The sequence below is a fragment of the Daucus carota genome, chromosome 9, assembly GCF_001625215.2.
Source record: "Daucus carota subsp. sativus chromosome 9, DH1 v3.0, whole genome shotgun sequence".
In the NCBI taxonomy this organism is placed as follows: domain Eukaryota; kingdom Viridiplantae; phylum Streptophyta; class Magnoliopsida; order Apiales; family Apiaceae; genus Daucus; species Daucus carota.
The window spans coordinates 19,801,977-19,825,482 of NC_030389.2; the positions used below are offsets into that span (position 1 = coordinate 19,801,977).

Below are 23,506 nucleotides of genomic sequence, written 5' to 3' on the forward strand. Positions count from 1 at the left end.
GTCGGTTACCTAAATTGCCGACGCTATAGGCATATGAATAAGCGTCGGTTACCAAAAATGCCGACGCTGTAAGTATTGACCTACAGCGTCGGTTAATAAGAATGCCGACGCTTATAGTTGTTTCAAAAAAAATATTTTTTTTGTTTTATTGATAACCTTAACTTGTTGTCCTACATACACAATACAACTCAAAAAGAATTTGATCAAATACTATATAAATTCAATATATAAATGAGTCCTTTAACTAAAAAGGTTGTACTTGTATTCATACATAAATGTCGACAATGATGACATTATTTCTTTTTACAAAAAAGAAGCATTACAATGAAAGAAAAAAATCATGGTTGGCTTTGCTGATTATATATCCACCTTAAAGAGTTCAATGTAGGGCACGAGCTTCTCCTTGTCTGAAATAGAGCTGTATGATTGAGGCTTCTCCCGAGTGGCCACTCTCGTTCTCTGACTCACAATGAGCGTAGTTGAATAAAACAATTAAGAGAAACACTAGCCATAACACAGCAGACGCACATACATTTAAACTTGTTGAGTCTTGCTTTCAAATCACTTGCTACTGCATCAATGAACTCTTCAGTGTTTAGATAGTGTTCCCTGCCGAGTCTGCAACACATAAAAAAAAACATTATAAGTGAAAGAAATGTGAAACAAAAACATAGAATTATACTGGACAATGAATAATTACTTGGATCCATGTAGTATGAGAGCAAGATCATTTGTCATCTTCCCAGACTCCACAGTACCAACACAAGCAGCCTCAAGCTTTTCAGCGAAACTCAAGAGGGCAGCATTATCATCCAGCTTTGCCTTGTCAATATAATCAAGTTTTAATTATTCAATATACGCACATGCATGGCACGGGCCTGACAATAAATTAATATAAATTTTTCCATTCAATGAGTTGCTAATCCAAAGTTTTTATTTGGTGCGGTTTTATATGTCATCAAAACAACCAAGGAGGATACTCTGGCTCATCTTTACTAGTATAGTATTGGATGTCAAAACACAATCACAAAAAAAGAGTGAAAATACGTGAATGAAAAAAAAAAAAAAAACATACCAGGACTGATGTCATCAAACCAAGAGATCCAAAACCTGCAAATTAAACATTAAATTTAAATAAAACTTGCAACAAGCAGCAAAAGTCAACTTTTTTACATTTGTTCGATAATTCTTTAGTGAGCTCTCAAAATATCAACTACAAAGGCACAAGCAGACATATATGTTCTGATGAAATAAGTAGGTAAAATATGATCGGTAGAAAATATAGTCTAGGGTCCGTGGATGTCCTGAACCAAAGTTTGTAAACTTAGGCTCTCTGGTTTTACTGTTCATTTTTGCTTTCTGCTTTTCTTCCATACCTTGAGATTGAACCAGTGACGTATAGGCACTAGCCTGGACATGAACAACTGAGCAATCAAATAGTTATTACTAAACTATGATAAGATTACAGAGATTAGAGACTGCTTTTGTGCACGAAGGTATATAATACTTGAAAGCTGTCAAGAGAGAGATTGATTGAGATGCATCACATCCAGTTAATACAGTAAATCTAAGGTAAGTATAATACTCGAGTAAGTATAATACTTGAAGGGCACATTCAGTCTTCTTGATTTTGACCTTGTTTCATTTATATTTTTTTGAGCTGCGAATAAACTAAAATAAGATTTTGGCAGAAACCACTACATGGATCCTAAATATTGTTAAATTTCTGTTTTTAAGTGCAACAATATTCAAGTTTTGACAAAAAAAATTAACAAATCTTCTATATCCAAAAGAATATGTGAATGGTCAAAGTATCTTCAGTAAGCATATACAGTGCAATCTACATATAAATATAAATTAAAATCATATTCAAATCATTAATGTTATCGAGTCCTGCCTAAAGGTACAAATTCTTTCCCAATTTTTTTAAGAAAAATTACCTGCGTTTTACACTCTGACGGCCTTAAATTCTGAATCATCAGGATGCCCCAAACACACCCTACGAGGATCAATGCTTACAACCACAGCCTGCAACATACATATCAACCAACTAAGATTTATAGCTTATACTTATATTGAACATCTATACTAAAGCATGCAAACCAGCTCTAACCTACCATAATCTAAAAAATCCTACTTTAGTCCAGGCATACATTTGGAACTTAAACAGGCTAGTATCACAAATTTCACTTTATATAGGTTACATTTGCAAGGCTGTAAGTAGAATAAGAAGAATGTATCATAAATATTGACAATAAGTGAAGACGGAATGAGCTAAGAAACAATCTTTTTTAATCTCAAGTAACATCGTATTTCTAAACTTTTATTATAAACCCAGAAGGTCACTTAGGCATATTGTCAAACAGGTTGTGTGAATGATATAAACAAAAAGGGAAGGTATGAAAAAAGATAATTTCAAGAATCAACCACATTCAAAATAAGAATTCAAAAAACTAACCATAGATCTCTGAAAATTTTGAGCCATAATATGATCTATGAAGGAAGCCTTGTTCCAAATATTTCGTATATCTCTTCCATCTGATATGCTGTCAGTGATGTGTAAACACCAAGCATTATGTAAGATATCAGGGAGTAAGAGGAAGCAGATCGGAACCGATCAGATAAGTTTGGGATAATGGGTATGAGGAATCGAAATCGCCTCTCCCATTGTAGAGGAGTAAGTGGTGTGTTTATGAAAAACTGATAATCGTGCTCTTCAAATTATAAAAACAAAAAGCCTAATAAACACTCCCTCTATTTTTTATTATTACACTTCTTTCCATCGGACAGTTAAAATATTATTTTTTAATTTTTTTAATAAAAATATATAATCAAAATTTTAGTAAACAAAAAAAATTAATCAAAAATAATATTTTTAATAACCCGGTCAAATCACTTAAAAGTATGTGTCAATATTCAAAGCGTCAAATAATGAAAAACAGAGAGAGTACTGTTTATCGGAAAAGTAAGATAAAAAGAAATTTAAATTTAATATAAAATTATATATATAAGTATAGTTCTATTAAAACAAGTACATATTATTTTAAATAAATAATAAGTTTTAATATTATTTTAATAAATAATAATATAAGTTTTAACAAGTAACTTTATTATTCTAATAAAATCATATTTAAAAATAAAAATAAATCACTAAAAAAATTAGAATTTTTTATTTTTCATATTAAAGATTACATGTCATATATTGGGTCTATACATACATTACACAAACCCAGATAACAAATTAGTTATCATTTACGAGAAAAAAAAACTTTGTTTTATAAAACATGTCCGTTACACAATTATAACCACACGCACTATATTGTTGATTCAATATATTTCAAAAACAAAAACAATCTTAAATAAAATTGATATTATAATATAATTTTAAAACTATATTAATCTATCCAAAATTTAAATATTTATATTTTAAAAATATATTATAATATAATTTAAAAATTATATTATATATAATTATATATTGAAATGTTTTTAAACTATATATTTTATATAGTTTATAATATATTTTGATATAATTTTAAAAATTATAATATATATATAATTATATATGATAATATATTTTAAACTACGTATTATGTAAAACTTTTAAATTTATATTATATATAATTATATATTAAAATATATTTCAAACTATATATATTATAATATAATTTTGAAATTATATCATATATCAATATATATGATAATATACTTTAAACTACATATTAATGTAACTTTAAGATTATATTATAAATATAATTTAAAATTTCTAAAAAATATAAGTATAAATATAAATATAATAAATATAAATTAGTGATATTTTCAAAAACTTTGAAACCTTAAGACATATAAAAATACCAAAATTGACATATTTTGGTAATTTTTTCCGATAAATTTTAATTATAAATAATATATTCTAATTTTAAAATGAAAAAACAATCTTGATTATTAAGATATAAAAAAAATATCGGACTTCTAATCTAACCTGCTGGGAAAGAAATAAACCAATCAAATACATATTTAACATGTACAACAATTTATATTATATTTAAAAAATATTCTCCAATTTATAATATATATTCAATTTAATTCAAATATTATTATACATATATAAATTTTTAGAATTATTAATATTTTATGCGATATAATTTCAAAGGCAATTTACACCCACCAAACTCCGGAGTCACGTACCTGAAGTTTTCCCACGCTGCGGAGAAGTACCATCACTGAGATGCCTCAAAAATTTAGCTTTTTTAAAAAATTTTAATACTTTTAGTGTCGGTCAAATATAAAGCGACGCTAAAGGATCAGTTTAGGCATCGGCTAAACATAAACCGACGCTACAGGATCACTTTAAGCGTCGGGTGTGTAATGTCCGACGCTATAGGGCCAATTTTAGGCGTCGGTTAAATGAAGACCGACGCTATAGGGTAAGTTTTAGGCGTCGGAGTTTTGATGACCGACGCTAAAAGTCTATTACAGGCGTCGGTCAGTAAAAGACCGACGCTAAAGGATGAGTTTTAGGCGTCGGTTGTTTTATGACCGACGCAAGAGGTCTAACACAGATGACATTAAGTGTCGGTTAAGCTAGCAACCGACACCTAAAGTATGTATACGCCACGGTTCTCTATATAACCGACGCTAAAAGTGCGATGCTAAAAGACAATTCTGTACTAGTGATTATTTATGGATATTACTCCCTACTTACTACTTATGTCATTTGAGTTAAATAACTAATTACTATTATTGATGTGATTTACTAGGTTACCTGGATCGAGAATGTACATACCGAAAACAATAATGTTAGCACTATGTGTGAAGGCATACTACGTTCTGGTCTGGGATTTGGAGCCAAGAGATGGATTTCAATCTTATAGTTACATCGTCGACGTTCTGCAGCTGCGATTTCCTGGATTGTTCCATCAACACACTTCGGCAATTTAATTGAGTATAATTTTTGGTGTTAAATGATAGGTGTTGGTTACAGCGTAATGATATTGGCCATGTGTTGATATATTTGAATATAATATTCGATTTCGTGACACATTTATCATTTATGGGAATCTATGTGTTAATTTGATAGTGGAGTCGGCTTTGGGGTAATCAATGTATTTAGTTTCAAACCACCCCCTATACACAAAGGAATAGGCAGAGTAAGTGAAAAGAGACGAGAGATGGAACATGGGAAGGCTACCTACCAAAAAGAAGGAATCGAAGGAGTGAACAAGCAAGGTCCATGGACTCGTGAACAGGACTGGCATCTTACCTTCAATACAATGTTCCGGCTAACAATTGGGCATCTGTTCCTATTAGTTGTGCTATTACCTTCCTTACATGTGTTAAAAAGGGGTGTTTGTTGTAGTGTGTGTTTTAGCAGTAGAGATTACTCATGAATATTGTATTTAATTTTAATGATAATTTATCTCAATTTGAACAATATACATAAATTGTAACTTACTTGATTATCCACCACACCAATCTCAAACATGTGCAAGGATGCTATGTTTGACATGTGGGATGTCCCGACAAATAGTGATCACAATTAAAATTTTATAAAATTTATAAAAGAATTTCTTTGATTTCTAGAATAGAAAATTTGAAGTTATTGAGAATTCTATTATTTCCATACTCAATAGAAATTTGAAGTTTGTGTTAGAATAGAAACGAGCATGTTCTTAAATATCATACTCCTACTTTGCTAAACAATATACATATTTAAAATCATCTTAGAAACTATGACGTTATATCTCAATAATTAGACGTGATAAAAACCAGTATGATTTTTTTTTCATATAAAAGGCTGATGATGCACAACATGAAATTATAAAACGTGCTCCTAATTATGTTATGAATTTCGTAAAGAAATTTTTTTATCATCCGATTAGAAATATTTAGATATATAATTGTTGATAGTCACAAGTATAAGTTTCATATGCAAGGTTTTGTTTACTTTTATCCATAGTTTGACTTATATTTCAAGACAGCTTATTCACCAAGTTCTAGAAAATTTATTTAAGTGTTATCTTCTATATTTAATAGATTTGACTATAACCTATATTTAACTTAATTCTCAAGAGATAGATAACACCAAAAACTTTAGCAAGGAATGATCATCAATTTGTGAGGAAAAGGAGACACAATTAGCAATTGTGATCGTATTGAGGATTTTAATACGTGTTTGTCAAGTTCACACCCATTCGTATCCAGGACTAAACATTGTTAATGCACTTAAAATACCAAAGGTAATTTTTTTAAGAAGATTATGTTCTTTCTTTTAAACTTTTTTTGCTGAAATAAAGAAGTTGAATGATGTTTTACGCGAAAGAAAGGTGATTCTATCTCAGTAAGCAAAAAGTGGTGGGGAAAGGTCTCCTTATTAAAAGTGCGAAACTCTAGGTGTGGGGCTATCATTTTAACTAAACATTACCTTCTTATTTTGTGAGGCATAAGGCTGCTTAGGCCGGAAGGAGTACAAGAACAAATATGTGCCAGCTTTATCACAACCAGATTATATCACATAGGTGTTACATCGTCCGGGAAGGAGATATAACAAGGTTAAAATTATTGGAACAACCATTTGAAGAAGAAGAAGGTTAAAATTATGTATTATATGATTCAATTTTAAAATTTAATAAAGAATACCTTTAATTGAGATCCAAATTTGGTAAATTTGACCAACAAATTTAAAATAGACCAAAATTAATGAATGGAGAGAGTAAATCATATATAATAAGATGTACCTCTTAAAATTTCTACCTCATAATTTATTTGTATCTTCAAACATAGTAACATATTGTTAGTGAATACTAACTTTAAAATATAGGAATTTAAGTTTTAAATAAGAATATTAATATAATAAAGAGCTATTATATTTCTTTTCTCTTAGCCAAAATTAATCTACGAGTGTTTGGGCACTTTGATACTTTATATAGAATAGGTAGTTTATAAAGTAAAATGTTTGCAAGTTGTTTGAATCCGCACCTAATTAATCTAATTGGACAGTCTTACATATTTTATTATTAAAAAAATATAACAAATACATTTTTTTTGCAACTCAGGCCCTACCCAACTACTTTTAATTACCTGTGACATTAATAACTCACTTCTCCTAACAAATTAATCTATGGAGCGGTCCTCTCCCAATCTCTCCTCAACTCATCCACACCCGCCCAGCCCATCTTTTCAACTGCTTATAATTACATAGGTTATTAGTTACTTATTTCTCCTCAGAGAAAATCCTAATACTGGTACCATCCTCTCCCATCTCTTCTCATGAGTTTCATATCAATTTGCACCCCGAGCCCACATTATCAACTAGTTATAATTGCTCGGCCCAGCCCATATTGTCAACTACTTCATCCTCTCTCATCTCTTCTCATGAGTTTCATATCAATTTGCACCCCGAGCCCACATTATCAACTAGTTATAATTGCTCGGCCCAGCCCATATTGTCAACTACTTGTAATCTCCCAGGATATTAGGCCTTGGCCCAAGAAAAAACCCTAATCCAGGTGGTTGTTATCTCCATATCTTTACATATCCATTCTAATCAGCCCAGCCCATATTGCCAAGTACTTATAAATACCTAGATTAGTAGCTTATTTCTCCACCAAAAAACCCTAATCCAAGTAGCCGTCCTCCTCACATCTTAGATCTCTAATTGTCAACTCATGAGTTCCATCTCAACTTGCATCTTGTCATATTGTTTAAGGTAAATGTTTGTACTCTTTATAATTATATGGTCCTAGCGTGCTTGGTAACCATTTGTTTGTCAGTGATTTTTCATTTTGCTAGTTAGATATGATTTTGTGTATATTTCTTACTTAAATTCGTTATGTATTTAGACTATACATATATGATGAATTTGTTATGATCTTTTCTCTTGATATATATTTCACATAAGACCTTGATGTTTGTGATTTTTAATTTTAATATTTTGCATTATAAACTGATGAATTTTTTATGAATAGGTTTTTGATTCTTGTGTATATATGAAAACAAATTAGGAAGTTAAAAAGTTTTTGTAAAGAATAAGTAGAATAATGTTTTTCTGCTTCATTTTACAAATCCAAAATGACAATATTGCTCTGAAACTTCTTATTTGTATGTCTATAATGAAATTAAACTAATCACATAAGTGAATAAGGAGACTATGAATGTGTTATATAATTTAATTTGTATTTTTTTCCACTTATTTTTATTGTTTTTGAATTTTTGTGTTAGTACTTTTGGATATTACACCTTCACATCTTATTATCGATGTGGCAACCTTATATTATACTAAAGCCTAATTACTTGTAAATATGGTGCGGGAGTGTGGGTAGTGGTCGATGTTTCAATAGACGATCTGCTTCATTTTACAAAATCCAAATGACAATATTGCTCTGAAACTTCTTATTTGTATGTCTATAAGGAATTAAAACTAATCACATAAGTGAATAAGGAGACTATGAATGTGTTATATAATTTAATTTGTATTTTTTTTCCACTTATTTTTATTGTTTTTGAAATTTTGTGTTAGTAACTTTTGGATATTACACCTTTCACATCTTATTATCGATGTGGCAACCTTATATTATACTAATTAGCCAATTACTGTGTTGCAGAAACTCTACTCATATTCTTGATGATAAACAATGAAGAAGGTGCTCCAATATTGTGAGTTATTAGGCCATAATTCACATGACCACGGAATATCAAATTCCTACTCCTTTGCATCCCAAACGCGTGTGTTATTTTGCAAGATATTGAAGAAAATATGGTGCGGGAGTGTGGGTAGTGGTCGATGTTTCAATAGACGATGTACTCTCCATTCCGGGAATCACGACCTGCCAAAAAGGCCATCAGGTTGCGTGATAGATGAAATGTCTAATGGAACTTCAAAGGTAGGTAATTCAAAAGGTTTTGTATTATGTATGGTCATAGTCTTATCAGCTTAGTTCTAAAGTATTATTTATGGATATTACTCCCTACTTACTACTTATGTCATTTGAGTTAAATAACTAATTACTATTATTGATGTGATTTACTAGGTTACCTGGATCGAGAATGTACATACCGAAAACAATAATGTTAGCACTATGTGTGAAGGCATACTACGTTCTGGTCTGGGATTTGGAGCCAAGAGATGGATTTCAATCTTATAGTTACATCGTCGACGTTCTGCAGCTGCGATTTCCTGGATTGTTCCATCAACACACTTCGGCAATTTAATTGAGTATAATTTTTGGTGTTAAATGATAGGTGTTGGTTACAGCGTAATGATATTGGCCATGTGTTGATATATTTGAATATAATATTCGATTTCGTGACACATTTATCATTTATGGGAATCTATGTGTTAATTTGATAGTGGAGTCGGCTTTGGGGTAATCAATGTATTTAGTTTCAAACCACCCCCTATACACAAAGGAATAGGCCTTGGCCCAAGAAAAAACCCTAATCCAGGTGGTTGTTATCTCCATATCTTTACATATCCATTCTAATCAGCCCAGCCCATATTGCCAAGTACTTATAAATACCTAGATTAGTAGCTTATTTCTCCACCAAAAAACCCTAATCCAAGTAGCCGTCCTCCTCACATCTTAGATCTCTAATTATCAACTCATGAGTTCCATCTCAACTTGCATCTTGTCATATTGTTTAAGGTAAATGTTTGTACTCTTTATAATTATATGGTCCTAGCGTGCTTGGTAACCATTTGTTTGTCAGTGATTTTTCATTTTGCTAGTTAGATATGATTTTGTGTATATTTCTTACTTAAATTCGTTATGTATTTAGACTATACATATATGATGAATTTGTTATGATCTTTTCTCTTGATATATATTTCACATAAGACCTTGATGTTTGTGATTTTTAATTTTAATATTTTGCATTATAAACTGATGAATTTTTTATGAAATAGGTGTTTGATTCTTGTGTATATATGAAAACAAATTAGGAAGTTAAAAAGTTTTTGTAAAGAATAAGTAGAATAATGTTTTTCTGCTTCATTTTACAAAATCCAAAATGACAATATTGCTCTGAAACTTCTTATTTGTATGTCTATAATGAAATTAAAACTAATCACATAAGTGAATAAGGAGACTATGAATGTGTTATATAATTTAATTTGTATTTTTTCCATTTATTTTTATTGTTTTTGAAATTTTGTGTTAGTACTTTTGGATATTACACCTTCACATCTTATTATCGATGTGGCAACCTTATATTATACTAAAGCCTAATTACTTGTTTGCAGAAACTCTACTCATATTCTTGATGATAAACAATGAAGAAGGTGCTCCAATATTGTGAGTTATTAGGCCATAATTCACATGACCACGGAATATCAAATTCCTACTCCTTTGCATCCCAAACGCGTGTGTTATTTGCAAGATATTGCAGAAAATATGGTGCGGGAGTGTGGGTAGTGGTCGATGTTTCAATAGACGATGTACTCTCCATTCCGGGAATCACGACCTGCCAAAAAAGGCCATCAGGTTGCGTGATAGATGAAATGTCTAATGGAACTTCAAAGGTAGGTAATTCAAAAGGTTTTGTATTATGTATGGTCATAGTCTTATCAGCTTAGTTCTAAAGTATTATTTATGGATATTACTCCCTACTTACTACTTATGTCATTTGAGTTAAATAACTAATTACTATTATTGATGTGATTTACTAGGTTACCTGGATCGAGAATGTACATACCGAAAACAATAATGTTAGCACTATGTGTGAAGGCATACTACGTTCTGGTCTGGGATTTGGAGCCAAGAGATGGATTTCAATCTTATAGTTACATCGTCGACGTTCTGCAGCTGCGATTTCCTGGATTGTTCCATCAACACACTTCGGCAATTTAATTGAGTATAATTTTTGGTGTTAAATGATAGGTGTTGGTTACAGCGTAATGATATTGGCCATGTGTTGATATATTTGAATATAATATTCGATTTCGTGACACATTTATCATTTATGGGAATCTATGTGTTAATTTGATAGTGGAGTCGGCTTTGGGGTAATCAATGTATTTAGTTTCAAACCACCCCCTATACACAAAGGAATACGCAGAGTAAGTGAAAAGAGACGAGAGATGGAACATGGGAAGGCTACCTACCAAAAAGAAGGAATCGAAGGAGTGAACAAGCAAGGTCCATGGACTCGTGAATAGGACTGGCATCTTACCTTCAATACAATGTTCCGGCTAACAATTGGGCATCTGTTCCTATTAGTTGTGCTATTACCTTCCTTACATGTGTTAAAAAGGGGTGTTTGTTGTAGTGTGTGTTTTAGCAGTAGAGATTACTCATGAATATTGTATTTAATTTTAATGATAATTTATCTCAATTTGAACAATATACATAAATTGTAACTTACTTGATTATCCACCACACCAATCTCAAACATGTGCAAGGATGCTATGTTTGACATGTGGGATGTCCCGACAAATAGTGATCACAATTAAAATTTTATAAAATTTATAAAAGAATTTCTTTGATTTCTAGAATAGAAAATTTGAAGTTATTGAGAATTCTATTATTTCCATACTCAATAGAAATTTGAAGTTTGTGTAAGAATAGAAACGAGCATGTTCTTAAATATCATACTCCTACTTTGCTAAACAATATACATATTTAAAATCATCTTAGAAACTATGACGTTATATCTCAATAATTAGACGTGATAAAAACCAGTATGATTTTTTTTTCATATAAAAGGCTGATGATGCACAACATGAAATTATAAAACGTGCTCCTAATTATGTTATGAATTTCGTAAAGAAATTTTTTTATATATCATCCGATTAGAAATATTTAGATATATAATTGTTGATAGTCACAAGTATAAGTTTCATATGCAAGGTTTTGTTTACTTTTATCCATAGTTTGACTTATATTTCAAGACAGCTTATTCACCAAGTTCTAGAAAATTTATTTAAGTGTTATCTTCTATATTTAATAGATTTGACTATAACCTATATTTAACTTAATTCTCAAGAGATAGATAACACCAAAAACTTTAGCAAGGAATGATCATCAATTTGTGAGGAAAAGGAGACACAATTAGCAATTGTGATCGTATTGAGGATTTTAATACGTGTTTGTGAAGTTCACACCCATTCGTATCCAGGACTAAACATTGTTAATGCACTTAAAATACCAAAGGTAATTTTTTTAAGAAGATTATGTTCTTTCTTTTAAACTTTTTTTGCTGAAATAAAGAAGTTGAATGATGTTTTACGCGAAAGAAAGGTGATTCTATCTCACTAAGCAAAAAGTGGTGGGAAAGGTCTCCTTATTAAAAGTGCGAAACTCTAGGTGTGGGGCTATCATTTTAACTAAACATTACCTTCTTATTTTGTGAGGCATAAGGCTGCTTAGGCCGGAAGGAGTACAAGAACAAATATGTGCCAGCTTTATCACAACCAGATTATATCACATAGGTGTTACATCGTCCGGGAAGGAGATATAACAAGGTTAAAATTATTGGAACAACCATTTGAAGAAGAAGAAGGTTAAAATTATGTATTATATGATTCAATTTCAAAATTTAATAAAGAATACCTTTAATTGAGATCCAAATTTGGTAAATTTGACCAAAAAATTTAAAATAGACCAAAATAAATGAATGGAGAGAGTAAATCATATAAAATAAGATGTACCTCTTAAAATTTCTACCTCATAATTTATTTGTATCTTCAAACACAGTAACATATTGTTAGTGAATACTAACTTTAAAATATAGGAATTTAAGTTTTAAATAAGAATATTAATATAATAAAGAGCTATTATATTTCTTTTCTCTTAGCCAAAATTAATCTACCAGTGTTTGGGCACTTTGATACTTTATATAGAATAGGTAGTTTATAAAGTAAAATGTTTGCAAGTTGTTTGAATCCGCACCTAATTAATCTAATTGGACAGTCTTACATATTTTATTATTAAAAAAATATAACAAATACATTTTTTTTGCAACTCAGGCCCTACCCAACTACTTTTAATTACCTGTGACATTAATAACTCACTTCTCCTAACAAATTAATCTATGGAGCGGTCCTCTCCCAATCTCTCCTCAACTCATCCACACCCGCCCAGCCCATCTTTTCAACTGCTTATAATTACATAGGTTATTAGTTACTTATTTCTCCTCAGAGAAAATCCTAATACTGGTACCATCCTCTCCCATCTCTTCTCATGAGTTTCATATCAATTTGCACCCCGAGCCCACATTATCAACTAGTTATAATTGCTCGGCCCAGCCCATATTGTCAACTACTTCATCCTCTCCCATCTCTTCTCATGAGTTTCATATCAATTTGCACCCCGAGCCCACATTATCAACTAGTTATAATTGCTCGGCCCAGCCCATATTGTCAACTACTTGTAATCTCCCAGGATATTAGGCCTTGGCCCAAGAAAAAACCCTAATCCAGGTGGTTGTTATCTCCATATCTTTACATATCCATTCTAATCAGCCCAGCCCATATTGCCAAGTACTTATAAATACCTAGATTAGTAGCTTATTTCTCCACCAAAAAACCCTAATCCAAGTAGCCGTCCTCCTCACATCTTAGATCTCTAATTGTCAACTCATGAGTTCCATCTCAACTTGCATCTTGTCATATTGTTTAAGGTAAATGTTTGTACTCTTTATAATTATATGGTCCTAGCGTGCTTGGTAACCATTTGTTTGTCAGTGATTTTTCATTTTGCTAGTTAGATATGATTTTGTGTATATTTCTTACTTAAATTCGTTATGTATTTAGACTATACATATATGATGAATTTGTTATGATCTTTTCTCTTGATATATATTTCACATAAGACCTTGATGTTTGTGATTTTTAATTTTAATATTTTGCATTATAAACTGATGAATTTTTTATGAAATAGGTGTTTGATTCTTGTGTATATATGAAAACAAATTAGGAAGTTAAAAAGTTTTTGTAAAGAATAAGTAGAATAATGTTTTTCTGCTTCATTTTACAAAATCCAAAATGACAATATTGCTCTGAAACTTCTTATTTGTATGTCTATAATGAAATTAAAACTAATCACATAAGTGAATAAGGAGACTATGAATGTGTTATATAATTTAATTTGTATTTTTTTCCACTTATTTTTATTGTTTTTGAAATTTTGTGTTAGTACTTTTGGATATTACACCTTCACATCTTATTATCGATGTGGCAACCTTATATTATACTAAAGCCTAATTACTTGTTTGCAGAAACTCTACTCATATTCTTGATGATAAACAATGAAGAAGGTGCTCCAATATTGTGAGTTATTAGGCCATAATTCACATGACCACGGAATATCAAATTCCTACTCCTTTGCATCCCAAACGCGTGTGTTATTTTGCAAGATATTGAAGAAAATATGGTGCGGGAGTGTGGGTAGTGGTCGATGTTTCAATAGACGATGTACTCTCCATTCCGGGAATCACGACCTGCCAAAAAAGGCCATCAGGTTGCGTGATAGATGAAATGTCTAATGGAACTTCAAAGGTAGGTAATTCAAAAGGTTTTGTATTATGTATGGTCATAGTCTTATCAGCTTAGTTCTAAAGTATTATTTATGGATATTACTCCCTACTTACTACTTATGTCATTTGAGTTAAATAACTAATTACTATTATTGATGTGATTTACTAGGTTACCTGGATCGAGAATGTACATACCGAAAACAATAATGTTAGCACTATGTGTGAAGGCATACTACGTTCTGGTCTGGGATTTGGAGCCAAGAGATGGATTTCAATCTTATAGTTACATCGTCGACGTTCTGCAGCTGCGATTTCCTGGATTGTTCCATCAACACACTTCGGCATTTAATTGAGTATAATTTTTGGTGTTAAATGATAGGTGTTGGTTACAGCGTAATGATATTGGCCATGTGTTGATATATTTGAATATAATATTCGATTTCGTGACACATTTATCATTTATGGGAATCTATGTGTTAATTTGATAGTGGAGTCGGCTTTGGGGTAATCAATGTATTTAGTTTCAAACCACCCCCTATACACAAAGGAATAGGCCTTGGCCCAAGAAAAAACCCTAATCCAGGTGGTTGTTATCTCCATATCTTTACATATCCATTCTAATCAGCCCAGCCCATATTGCCAAGTACTTATAAATACCTAGATTAGTAGCTTATTTCTCCACCAAAAAACCCTAATCCAAGTAGCCGTCCTCCTCACATCTTAGATCTCTAATTATCAACTCATGAGTTCCATCTCAACTTGCATCTTGTCATATTGTTTAAGGTAAATGTTTGTACTCTTTATAATTATATGGTCCTAGCGTGCTTGGTAACCATTTGTTTGTCAGTGATTTTTCATTTTGCTAGTTAGATATGATTTTGTGTATATTTCTTACTTAAATTCGTTATGTATTTAGACTATACATATATGATGAATTTGTTATGATCTTTTCTCTTGATATATATTTCACATAAGACCTTGATGTTTGTGATTTTTAATTTTAATATTTTGCATTATAAACTGATGAATTTTTTATGAAATAGGTGTTTGATTCTTGTGTATATATGAAAACAAATTAGGAAGTTAAAAAGTTTTTGTAAAGAATAAGTAGAATAATGTTTTTCTGCTTCATTTTACAAAATCCAAAATGACAATATTGCTCTGAAACTTCTTATTTGTATGTCTATAATGAAATTAAAACTAATCACATAAGTGAATAAGGAGACTATGAATGTGTTATATAATTTAATTTGTATTTTTTCCATTTATTTTTATTGTTTTTGAAATTTTGTGTTAGTACTTTTGGATATTACACCTTCACATCTTATTATCGATGTGGCAACCTTATATTATACTAAAGCCTAATTACTTGTTTGCAGAAACTCTACTCATATTCTTGATGATAAACAATGAAGAAGGTGCTCCAATATTGTGAGTTATTAGGCCATAATTCACATGACCACGGAATATCAAATTCCTACTCCTTTGCATCCCAAACGCGTGTGTTATTTTGCAAGATATTGCAGAAAATATGGTGCGGGAGTGTGGGTAGTGGTCGATGTTTCAATAGACGATGTACTCTCCATTCCGGGAATCACGACCTGCCAAAAAAGGCCATCAGGTTGCGTGATAGATGAAATGTCTAATGGAACTTCAAAGGTAGGTAATTCAAAAGGTTTTGTATTATGTATGGTCATAGTCTTATCAGCTTAGTTCTAAAGTATTATTTATGGATATTACTCCCTACTTACTACTTATGTCATTTGAGTTAAATAACTAATTACTATTATTGATGTGATTTACTAGGTTACCTGGATCGAGAATGTACATACCGAAAACAATAATGTTAGCACTATGTGTGAAGGCATACTACGTTCTGGTCTGGGATTTGGAGCCAAGAGATGGATTTCAATCTTATAGTTACATCGTCGGCGTTCTGCAGCTGCGATTTCCTGGATTGTTCCATCAACACACTTCGGCAATTTAATTGAGTATAATTTTTGGTGTTAAATGATAGGTGTTGGTTACAGCGTAATGATATTGGCCATGTGTTGATATATTTGAATATAATATTCGATTTCGTGACACATTTATCATTTATGGGAATCTATGTGTTAATTTGATAGTGGAGTCGGCTTTGGGGTAATCAATGTATTTAGTTTCAAACCACCCCCTATACACAAAGGAATACGCAGAGTAAGTGAAAAGAGACGAGAGATGGAACATGGGAAGGCTACCTACCAAAAAGAAGGAATCGAAGGAGTGAACAAGCAAGGTCCATGGACTCGTGAATAGGACTCGCATCTTACCTTCAATACAATGTTCCGGCTAACAATTGGGCATCTGTTCCTATTAGTTGTGCTATTACCTTCCTTACATGTGTTAAAAAGGGGTGTTTGTTGTAGTGTGTGTTTTAGCAGTAGAGATTACTCATGAATATTGTATTTAATTTTAATGATAATTTATCTCAATTTGAACAATATACATAAATTGTAACTTACTTGATTATCCACCACACCAATCTCAAACATGTGCAAGGATGCTATGTTTGACATGTGGGATGTCCCGACAAATAGTGATCACAATTAAAATTTTATAAAATTTATAAAAGAATTTCTTTGATTTCTAGAATAGAAAATTTGAAGTTATTGAGAATTCTATTATTTCCATACTCAATAGAAATTTGAAGTTTGTGTTAGAATAGAAACGAGCATGTTCTTAAATATCATACTCCTACTTTGCTAAACAATATACATATTTAAAATCATCTTAGAAACTATGACGTTATATCTCAATAATTAGACGTGATAAAAACCAGTATGATTTTTTTTTCATATAAAAGGCTGATGATGCACAACATGAAATTATAAAACGTGCTCCTAATTATGTTATGAATTTCGTAAAGAAATTTTTTTATCATCCGATTAGAAATATTTAGATATATAATTGTTGATAGTCACAAGTATAAGTTTCATATGCAAGGTTTTGTTTACTTTTATCCATAGTTTGACTTATATTTCAAGACAGCTTATTCACCAAGTTCTAGAAAATTTATTTAAGTGTTATCTTCTATATTTAATAGATTTGACTATAACCTATATTTAACTTAATTCTCAAGAGATAGATAACACCAAAAACTTTAGCAAGGAATGATCATCAATTTGTGAGGAAAAGGAGACACAATTAGCAATTGTGATCGTATTGAGGATTTTAATACGTGTTTGTGAAGTTCACACCCATTCGTATCCAGGACTAAACATTGTTAATGCACTTAAAATACCAAAGGTAATTTTTTTAAGAAGATTATGTTCTTTCTTTTAAACTTTTTTTGCTGAAATAAAGAAGTTGAATGATGTTTTACGCGAAAGAAAGGTGATTCTATCTCACTAAGCAAAAAGTGGTGGGAAAAGTCTCCTTATTAAAAGTGCGAAACTCTAGGTGTGGGGCTATCATTTTAACTAAACATTACCTTCTTATTTTGTGAGGCATAAGGCTGCTTAGGCCGGAAGGAGTACAAGAACAAATATGTGCCAGCTTTATCACAACCAGATTATATCACATAGGTGTTACATCGTCCGGGAAGGAGATATAACAAGGTTAAAATTATTGGAACAACCATTTGAAGAAGAAGAAGGTTAAAATTATGTATTATATGATTCAATTTCAAAATTTAATAAAGAATACCTTTAATTGAGATCCAAATTTGGTAAATTTGACCAAAAAATTTAAAATAGACCAAAATAAATGAATGGAGAGAGTAAATCATATAAAATAAGATGTACCTCTTAAAATTTCTACCTCATAATTTATTTGTATCTTCAAACACAGTAACATATTGTTAGTGAATACTAACTTTAAAATATAGGAATTTAAGTTTTAAATAAGAATATTAATATAATAAAGAGCTATTATATTTCTTTTCTCTTAGCCAAAATTAATCTACCAGTGTTTGGGCACTTTGATACTTTATATAGAATAGGTAGTTTATAAAGTAAAATGTTTGCAAGTTGTTTGAATCCGCACCTAATTAATCTAATTGGACAGTCTTACATATTTTATTATTAAAAAAATATAACAAATACATTTTTTTTGCAACTCAGGCCCTACCCAACTACTTTTAATTACCTGTGACATTAATAACTCACTTCTCCTAACAAATTAATCTATGGAGCGGTCCTCTCCCAATCTCTCCTCAACTCATCCACACCCGCCCAGCCCATCTTTTCAACTGCTTATAATTACATAGGTTATTAGTTACTTATTTCTCCTCAGAGAAAATCCTAATACTGGTACCATCCTCTCCCATCTCTTCTCATGAGTTTCATATCAATTTGCACCCCGAGCCCACATTATCAACTAGTTATAATTGCTCGGCCCAGCCCATATTGTCAACTACTTCATCCTCTCCCATCTCTTCTCATGAGTTTCATATCAATTTGCACCCCGAGCCCACATTATCAACTAGTTATAATTGCTCGGCCCAGCCCATATTGTCAACTACTTGTAATCTCCCAGGATATTAGGCCTTGGCCCAAGAAAAAACCCTAATCCAGGTGGTTGTTATCTCCATATCTTTACATATCCATTCTAATCAGCCCAGCCCATATTGCCAAGTACTTATAAATACCTAGATTAGTAGCTTATTTCTCCACCAAAAAACCCTAATCCAAGTAGCCGTCCTCCTCACATCTTAGATCTCTAATTGTCAACTCATGAGTTCCATCTCAACTTGCATCTTGTCATATTGTTTAAGGTAAATGTTTGTACTCTTTATAATTATATGGTCCTAGCGTGCTTGGTAACCATTTGTTTGTCAGTGATTTTTCATTTTGCTAGTTAGATATGATTTTGTGTATATTTCTTACTTAAATTCGTTATGTATTTAGACTATACATATATGATGAATTTGTTATGATCTTTTCTCTTGATATATATTTCACATAAGACCTTGATGTTTGTGATTTTTAATTTTAATATTTTGCGTTATAAACTGATGAATTTTTTATGAAATAGGTGTTTGATTCTTGTGTATATATGAAAACAAATTAGGAAGTTAAAAAGTTTTTGTAAAGAATAAGTAGAATAATGTTTTTCTGCTTCATTTTACAAAATCCAAAATGACAATATTGCTCTGAAACTTCTTATTTGTATGTCTATAATGAAATTAAAACTAATCACATAAGTGAATAAGGAGACTATGAATGTGTTATATAATTTAATTTGTATTTTTTTCCACTTATTTTTATTGTTTTTGAAATTTTGTGTTAGTACTTTTGGATATTACACCTTCACATCTTATTATCGATGTGGCAACCTTATATTATACTAAAGCCTAATTACTTGTTTGCAGAAACTCTACTCATATTCTTGATGATAAACAATGAAGAAGGTGCTCCAATATTGTGAGTTATTAGGCCATAATTCACATGACCACGGAATATCAAATTCCTACTCCTTTGCATCCCAAACGCGTGTGTTATTTTGCAAGATATTGCAGAAAATATGGTGCGGGAGTGTGGGTAGTGGTCGATGTTTCAATAGACGATGTACTCTCCATTCCGGGAATCACGACCTGCCAAAAAAGGCCATCAGGTTGCGTGATAGATGAAATGTCTAATGGAACTTCAAAGGTAGGTAATTCAAAAGGTTTTGTATTATGTATGGTCATAGTCTTATCAGCTTAGTTCTAGAGTATTATTTATGGATATTACTCCCTACTTACTACTTATGTCATTTGAGTTAAATAACTAATTACTATTATTGATGTGATTTACTAGGTTACCTGGATCGAGAATGTACATGCCGAAAACAATAATGTTAGCACTATGTGTGAAGGCATACTACGTTCTGGTCTGGGATTTGGAGCCAAGAGATGGATTTCAATCTTATAGTTACATCGTCGACGTTCTGCAGCTGCGATTTCCTGGATTGTTCCATCAACACACTTCGGCAATTTAATTGAGTATAATTTTTGGTGTTAAATGATAGGTGTTGGTTACAGCGTAATGATATTGGCCATGTGTTGATATATTTGAATATAATATTCGATTTCGTGACACATTTATCATTTATGGGAATCTATGTGTTAATTTGATAGTGGAGTCGGCTTTGGGGTAATCAATGTATTTAGTTTCAAACCACCCCCTATACACAAAGGAATAGGCCTTGGCCCAAGAAAAAACCCTAATCCAGGTGGTTGTTATCTCCATATCTTTACATATCCATTCTAATCAGCCCAGCCCATATTGCCAAGTACTTATAAATACCTAGATTAGTAGCTTATTTCTCCACCAAAAAACCCTAATCCAAGTAGCCGTCCTCCTCACATCTTAGATCTCTAATTATCAACTCATGAGTTCCATCTCAACTTGCATCTTGTCATATTGTTTAAGGTAAATGTTTGTACTCTTTATAATTATATGGTCCTAGCGTGCTTGGTAACCATTTGTTTGTCAGTGATTTTTCATTTTGCTAGTTAGATATGATTTTGTGTATATTTCTTACTTAAATTCGTTATGTATTTAGACTATACATATATGATGAATTTGTTATGATCTTTTCTCTTGATATATATTTCACATAAGACCTTGATGTTTGTGATTTTTAATTTTAATATTTTGCATTATAAACTGATGAATTTTTTATGAAATAGGTGTTTGATTCTTGTGTATATATGAAAACAAATTAGGAAGTTAAAAAGTTTTTGTAAAGAATAAGTAGAATAATGTTTTTCTGCTTCATTTTACAAAATCCAAAATGACAATATTGCTCTGAAACTTCTTATTTGTATGTCTATAATGAAATTAAAACTAATCACATAAGTGAATAAGGAGACTATGAATGTGTTATATAATTTAATTTGTATTTTTTCCATTTATTTTTATTGTTTTTGAAATTTTGTGTTAGTACTTTTGGATATTACACCTTCACATCTTATTATCGATGTGGCAACCTTATATTATACTAAAGCCTAATTACTTGTTTGCAGAAACTCTACTCATATTCTTGATGATAAACAATGAAGAAGGTGCTCCAATATTGTGAGTTATTAGGCCATAATTCACATGACCACGGAATATCAAATTCCTACTCCTTTGCATCCCAAACGCGTGTGTTATTTTGCAAGATATTGCAGAAAATATGGTGCGGGAGTGTGGGTAGTGGTCGATGTTTCAATAGACGATGTACTCTCCATTCCGGGAATCACGACCTGCCAAAAAAGGCCATCAGGTTGCGTGATAGATGAAATGTCTAATGGAACTTCAAAGGTAGGTAATTCAAAAGGTTTTGTATTATGTATGGTCATAGTCTTATCAGCTTAGTTCTAAAGTATTATTTATGGATATTACTCCCTACTTACTACTTATGTCATTTGAGTTAAATAACTAATTACTATTATTGATGTGATTTACTAGGTTACCTGGATCGAGAATGTACATACCGAAAACAATAATGTTAGCACTATGTGTGAAGGCATACTACGTTCTGGTCTGGGATTTGGAGCCAAGAGATGGATTTCAATCTTATAGTTACATCGTCGACGTTCTGCAGCTGCGATTTCCTGGATTGTTCCATCAACACACTTCGGCAATTTAATTGAGTATAATTTTTGGTGTTAAATGATAGGTGTTGGTTACAGCGTAATGATATTGGCCATGTGTTGATATATTTGAATATAATATTCGATTTCGTGACACATTTATCATTTATGGGAATCTATGTGTTAATTTGATAGTGGAGTCGGCTTTGGGGTAATCAATGTATTTAGTTTCAAACCACCCCCTATACAAAAAGGAATACGCAGAGTAAGTGAAAAGAGACGAGAGATGGAACATGGGAAGGCTACCTACCAAAAAGAAGGAATCGAAGGAGTGAACAAGCAAGGTCCATGGACTCGTGAATAGGACTGGCATCTTACCTTCAATACAATGTTCCGGCTAACAATTGGGCATCTGTTCCTATTAGTTGTGCTATTACCTTCCTTACATGTGTTAAAAAGGGGTGTTTGTTGTAGTGTGTGTTTTAGCAGTAGAGATTACTCATGAATATTGTATTTAATTTTAATGATAATTTATCTCAATTTGAACAATATACATAAATTGTAACTTACTTGATTATCCACCACACCAATCTCAAACATGTGCAAGGATGCTATGTTTGACATGTGGGATGTCCCGACAAATAGTGATCACAATTAAAATTTTATAAAATTTATAAAAGAATTTCTTTGATTTCTAGAATAGAAAATTTGAAGTTATTGAGAATGCTATTATTTCCATACTCAATAGAAATTTGAAGTTTGTGTTAGAATAGAAATGAGCATGTTCTTAAATATCATACTCCTACTTTGCTAAACAATATACATATTTAAAATCATCTTAGAAACTATGACGTTATATCTCAATAATTAGACGTGATAAAAACGGTATGATTTTTTTTTCATATAAAAGGCTGATGATGCACAATATGAAATTATAAAACGTGCTCCTAATTATGTTATGAATTTCGTAAAGAAATTTTTTTATCATCCGATTAGAAATATTTAGATATATAATTGTTGATAGTCACAAGTATAAGTTTCATATGCAAGGTTTTGTTTACTTTTATCCATAGTTTGACTTATATTTCAAGACAGCTTATTCACCAAGTTCTAGAAAATTTATTTAAGTGTTATCTTCTATATTTAATAGATTTGACTAGAACCTATATTTAAGTTAATTCTCAAGAGATAGATAACACCAAAAACTTTAGCAAGGAATGATCATCAATTTGTGAGGAAAAGGAGACACAATTAGAAATTGTGATCGTATTGAGGATTTTAATACGTGTTTGTGAAGTTCACACCCATTCGTATCCAGGACTAAACATTGTTAATGCACTTAAAATACCAAAGGTAATTTTTTTAAGAAGATTATGTTCTTTCTTTTAAACTTTTTTTGCTGAAATAAAGAGGTTGCATGATGTTTTACGCGAAAGAAAGGTGATTCTATCTCACTAAGCAAAAAGTGGTGGGAAAAGTCTCCTTATTAAAAGT

At 31.3% G+C, this 23,506-nt stretch overlaps 1 protein-coding gene across 3 annotated transcripts; it reads right to left on the reverse strand.

The window, feature by feature from the left end:
- Positions 1–219: 219 nt before the first annotated feature.
- LOC135149185 (isocitrate dehydrogenase [NADP]-like) lies at positions 220–2,713 on the reverse strand. 3 transcript variants are annotated; one of them, XM_064084184.1, is made up of 6 exons: positions 2,459–2,713; positions 1,941–2,028; positions 1,076–1,110; positions 701–822; positions 533–618; positions 220–459 (listed from the first exon to the last, which is right to left on the reverse strand). In XM_064084184.1, coding segments are annotated over exons 3-6 (225 nt in total). In that variant the 5' UTR covers positions 1,091–1,110; positions 1,941–2,028; positions 2,459–2,713; the 3' UTR covers positions 220–457. The 3 variants fall into 3 exon arrangements, with proteins under 3 accessions (XP_063940254.1, XP_063940253.1, XP_063940252.1); XM_064084183.1 differs by adding an exon at positions 2,118–2,214 and having other exon boundaries at positions 220–618; XM_064084182.1 differs by having other exon boundaries at positions 220–618.
- Between the last annotated feature and the right edge of the window lie 20,793 nt (positions 2,714–23,506).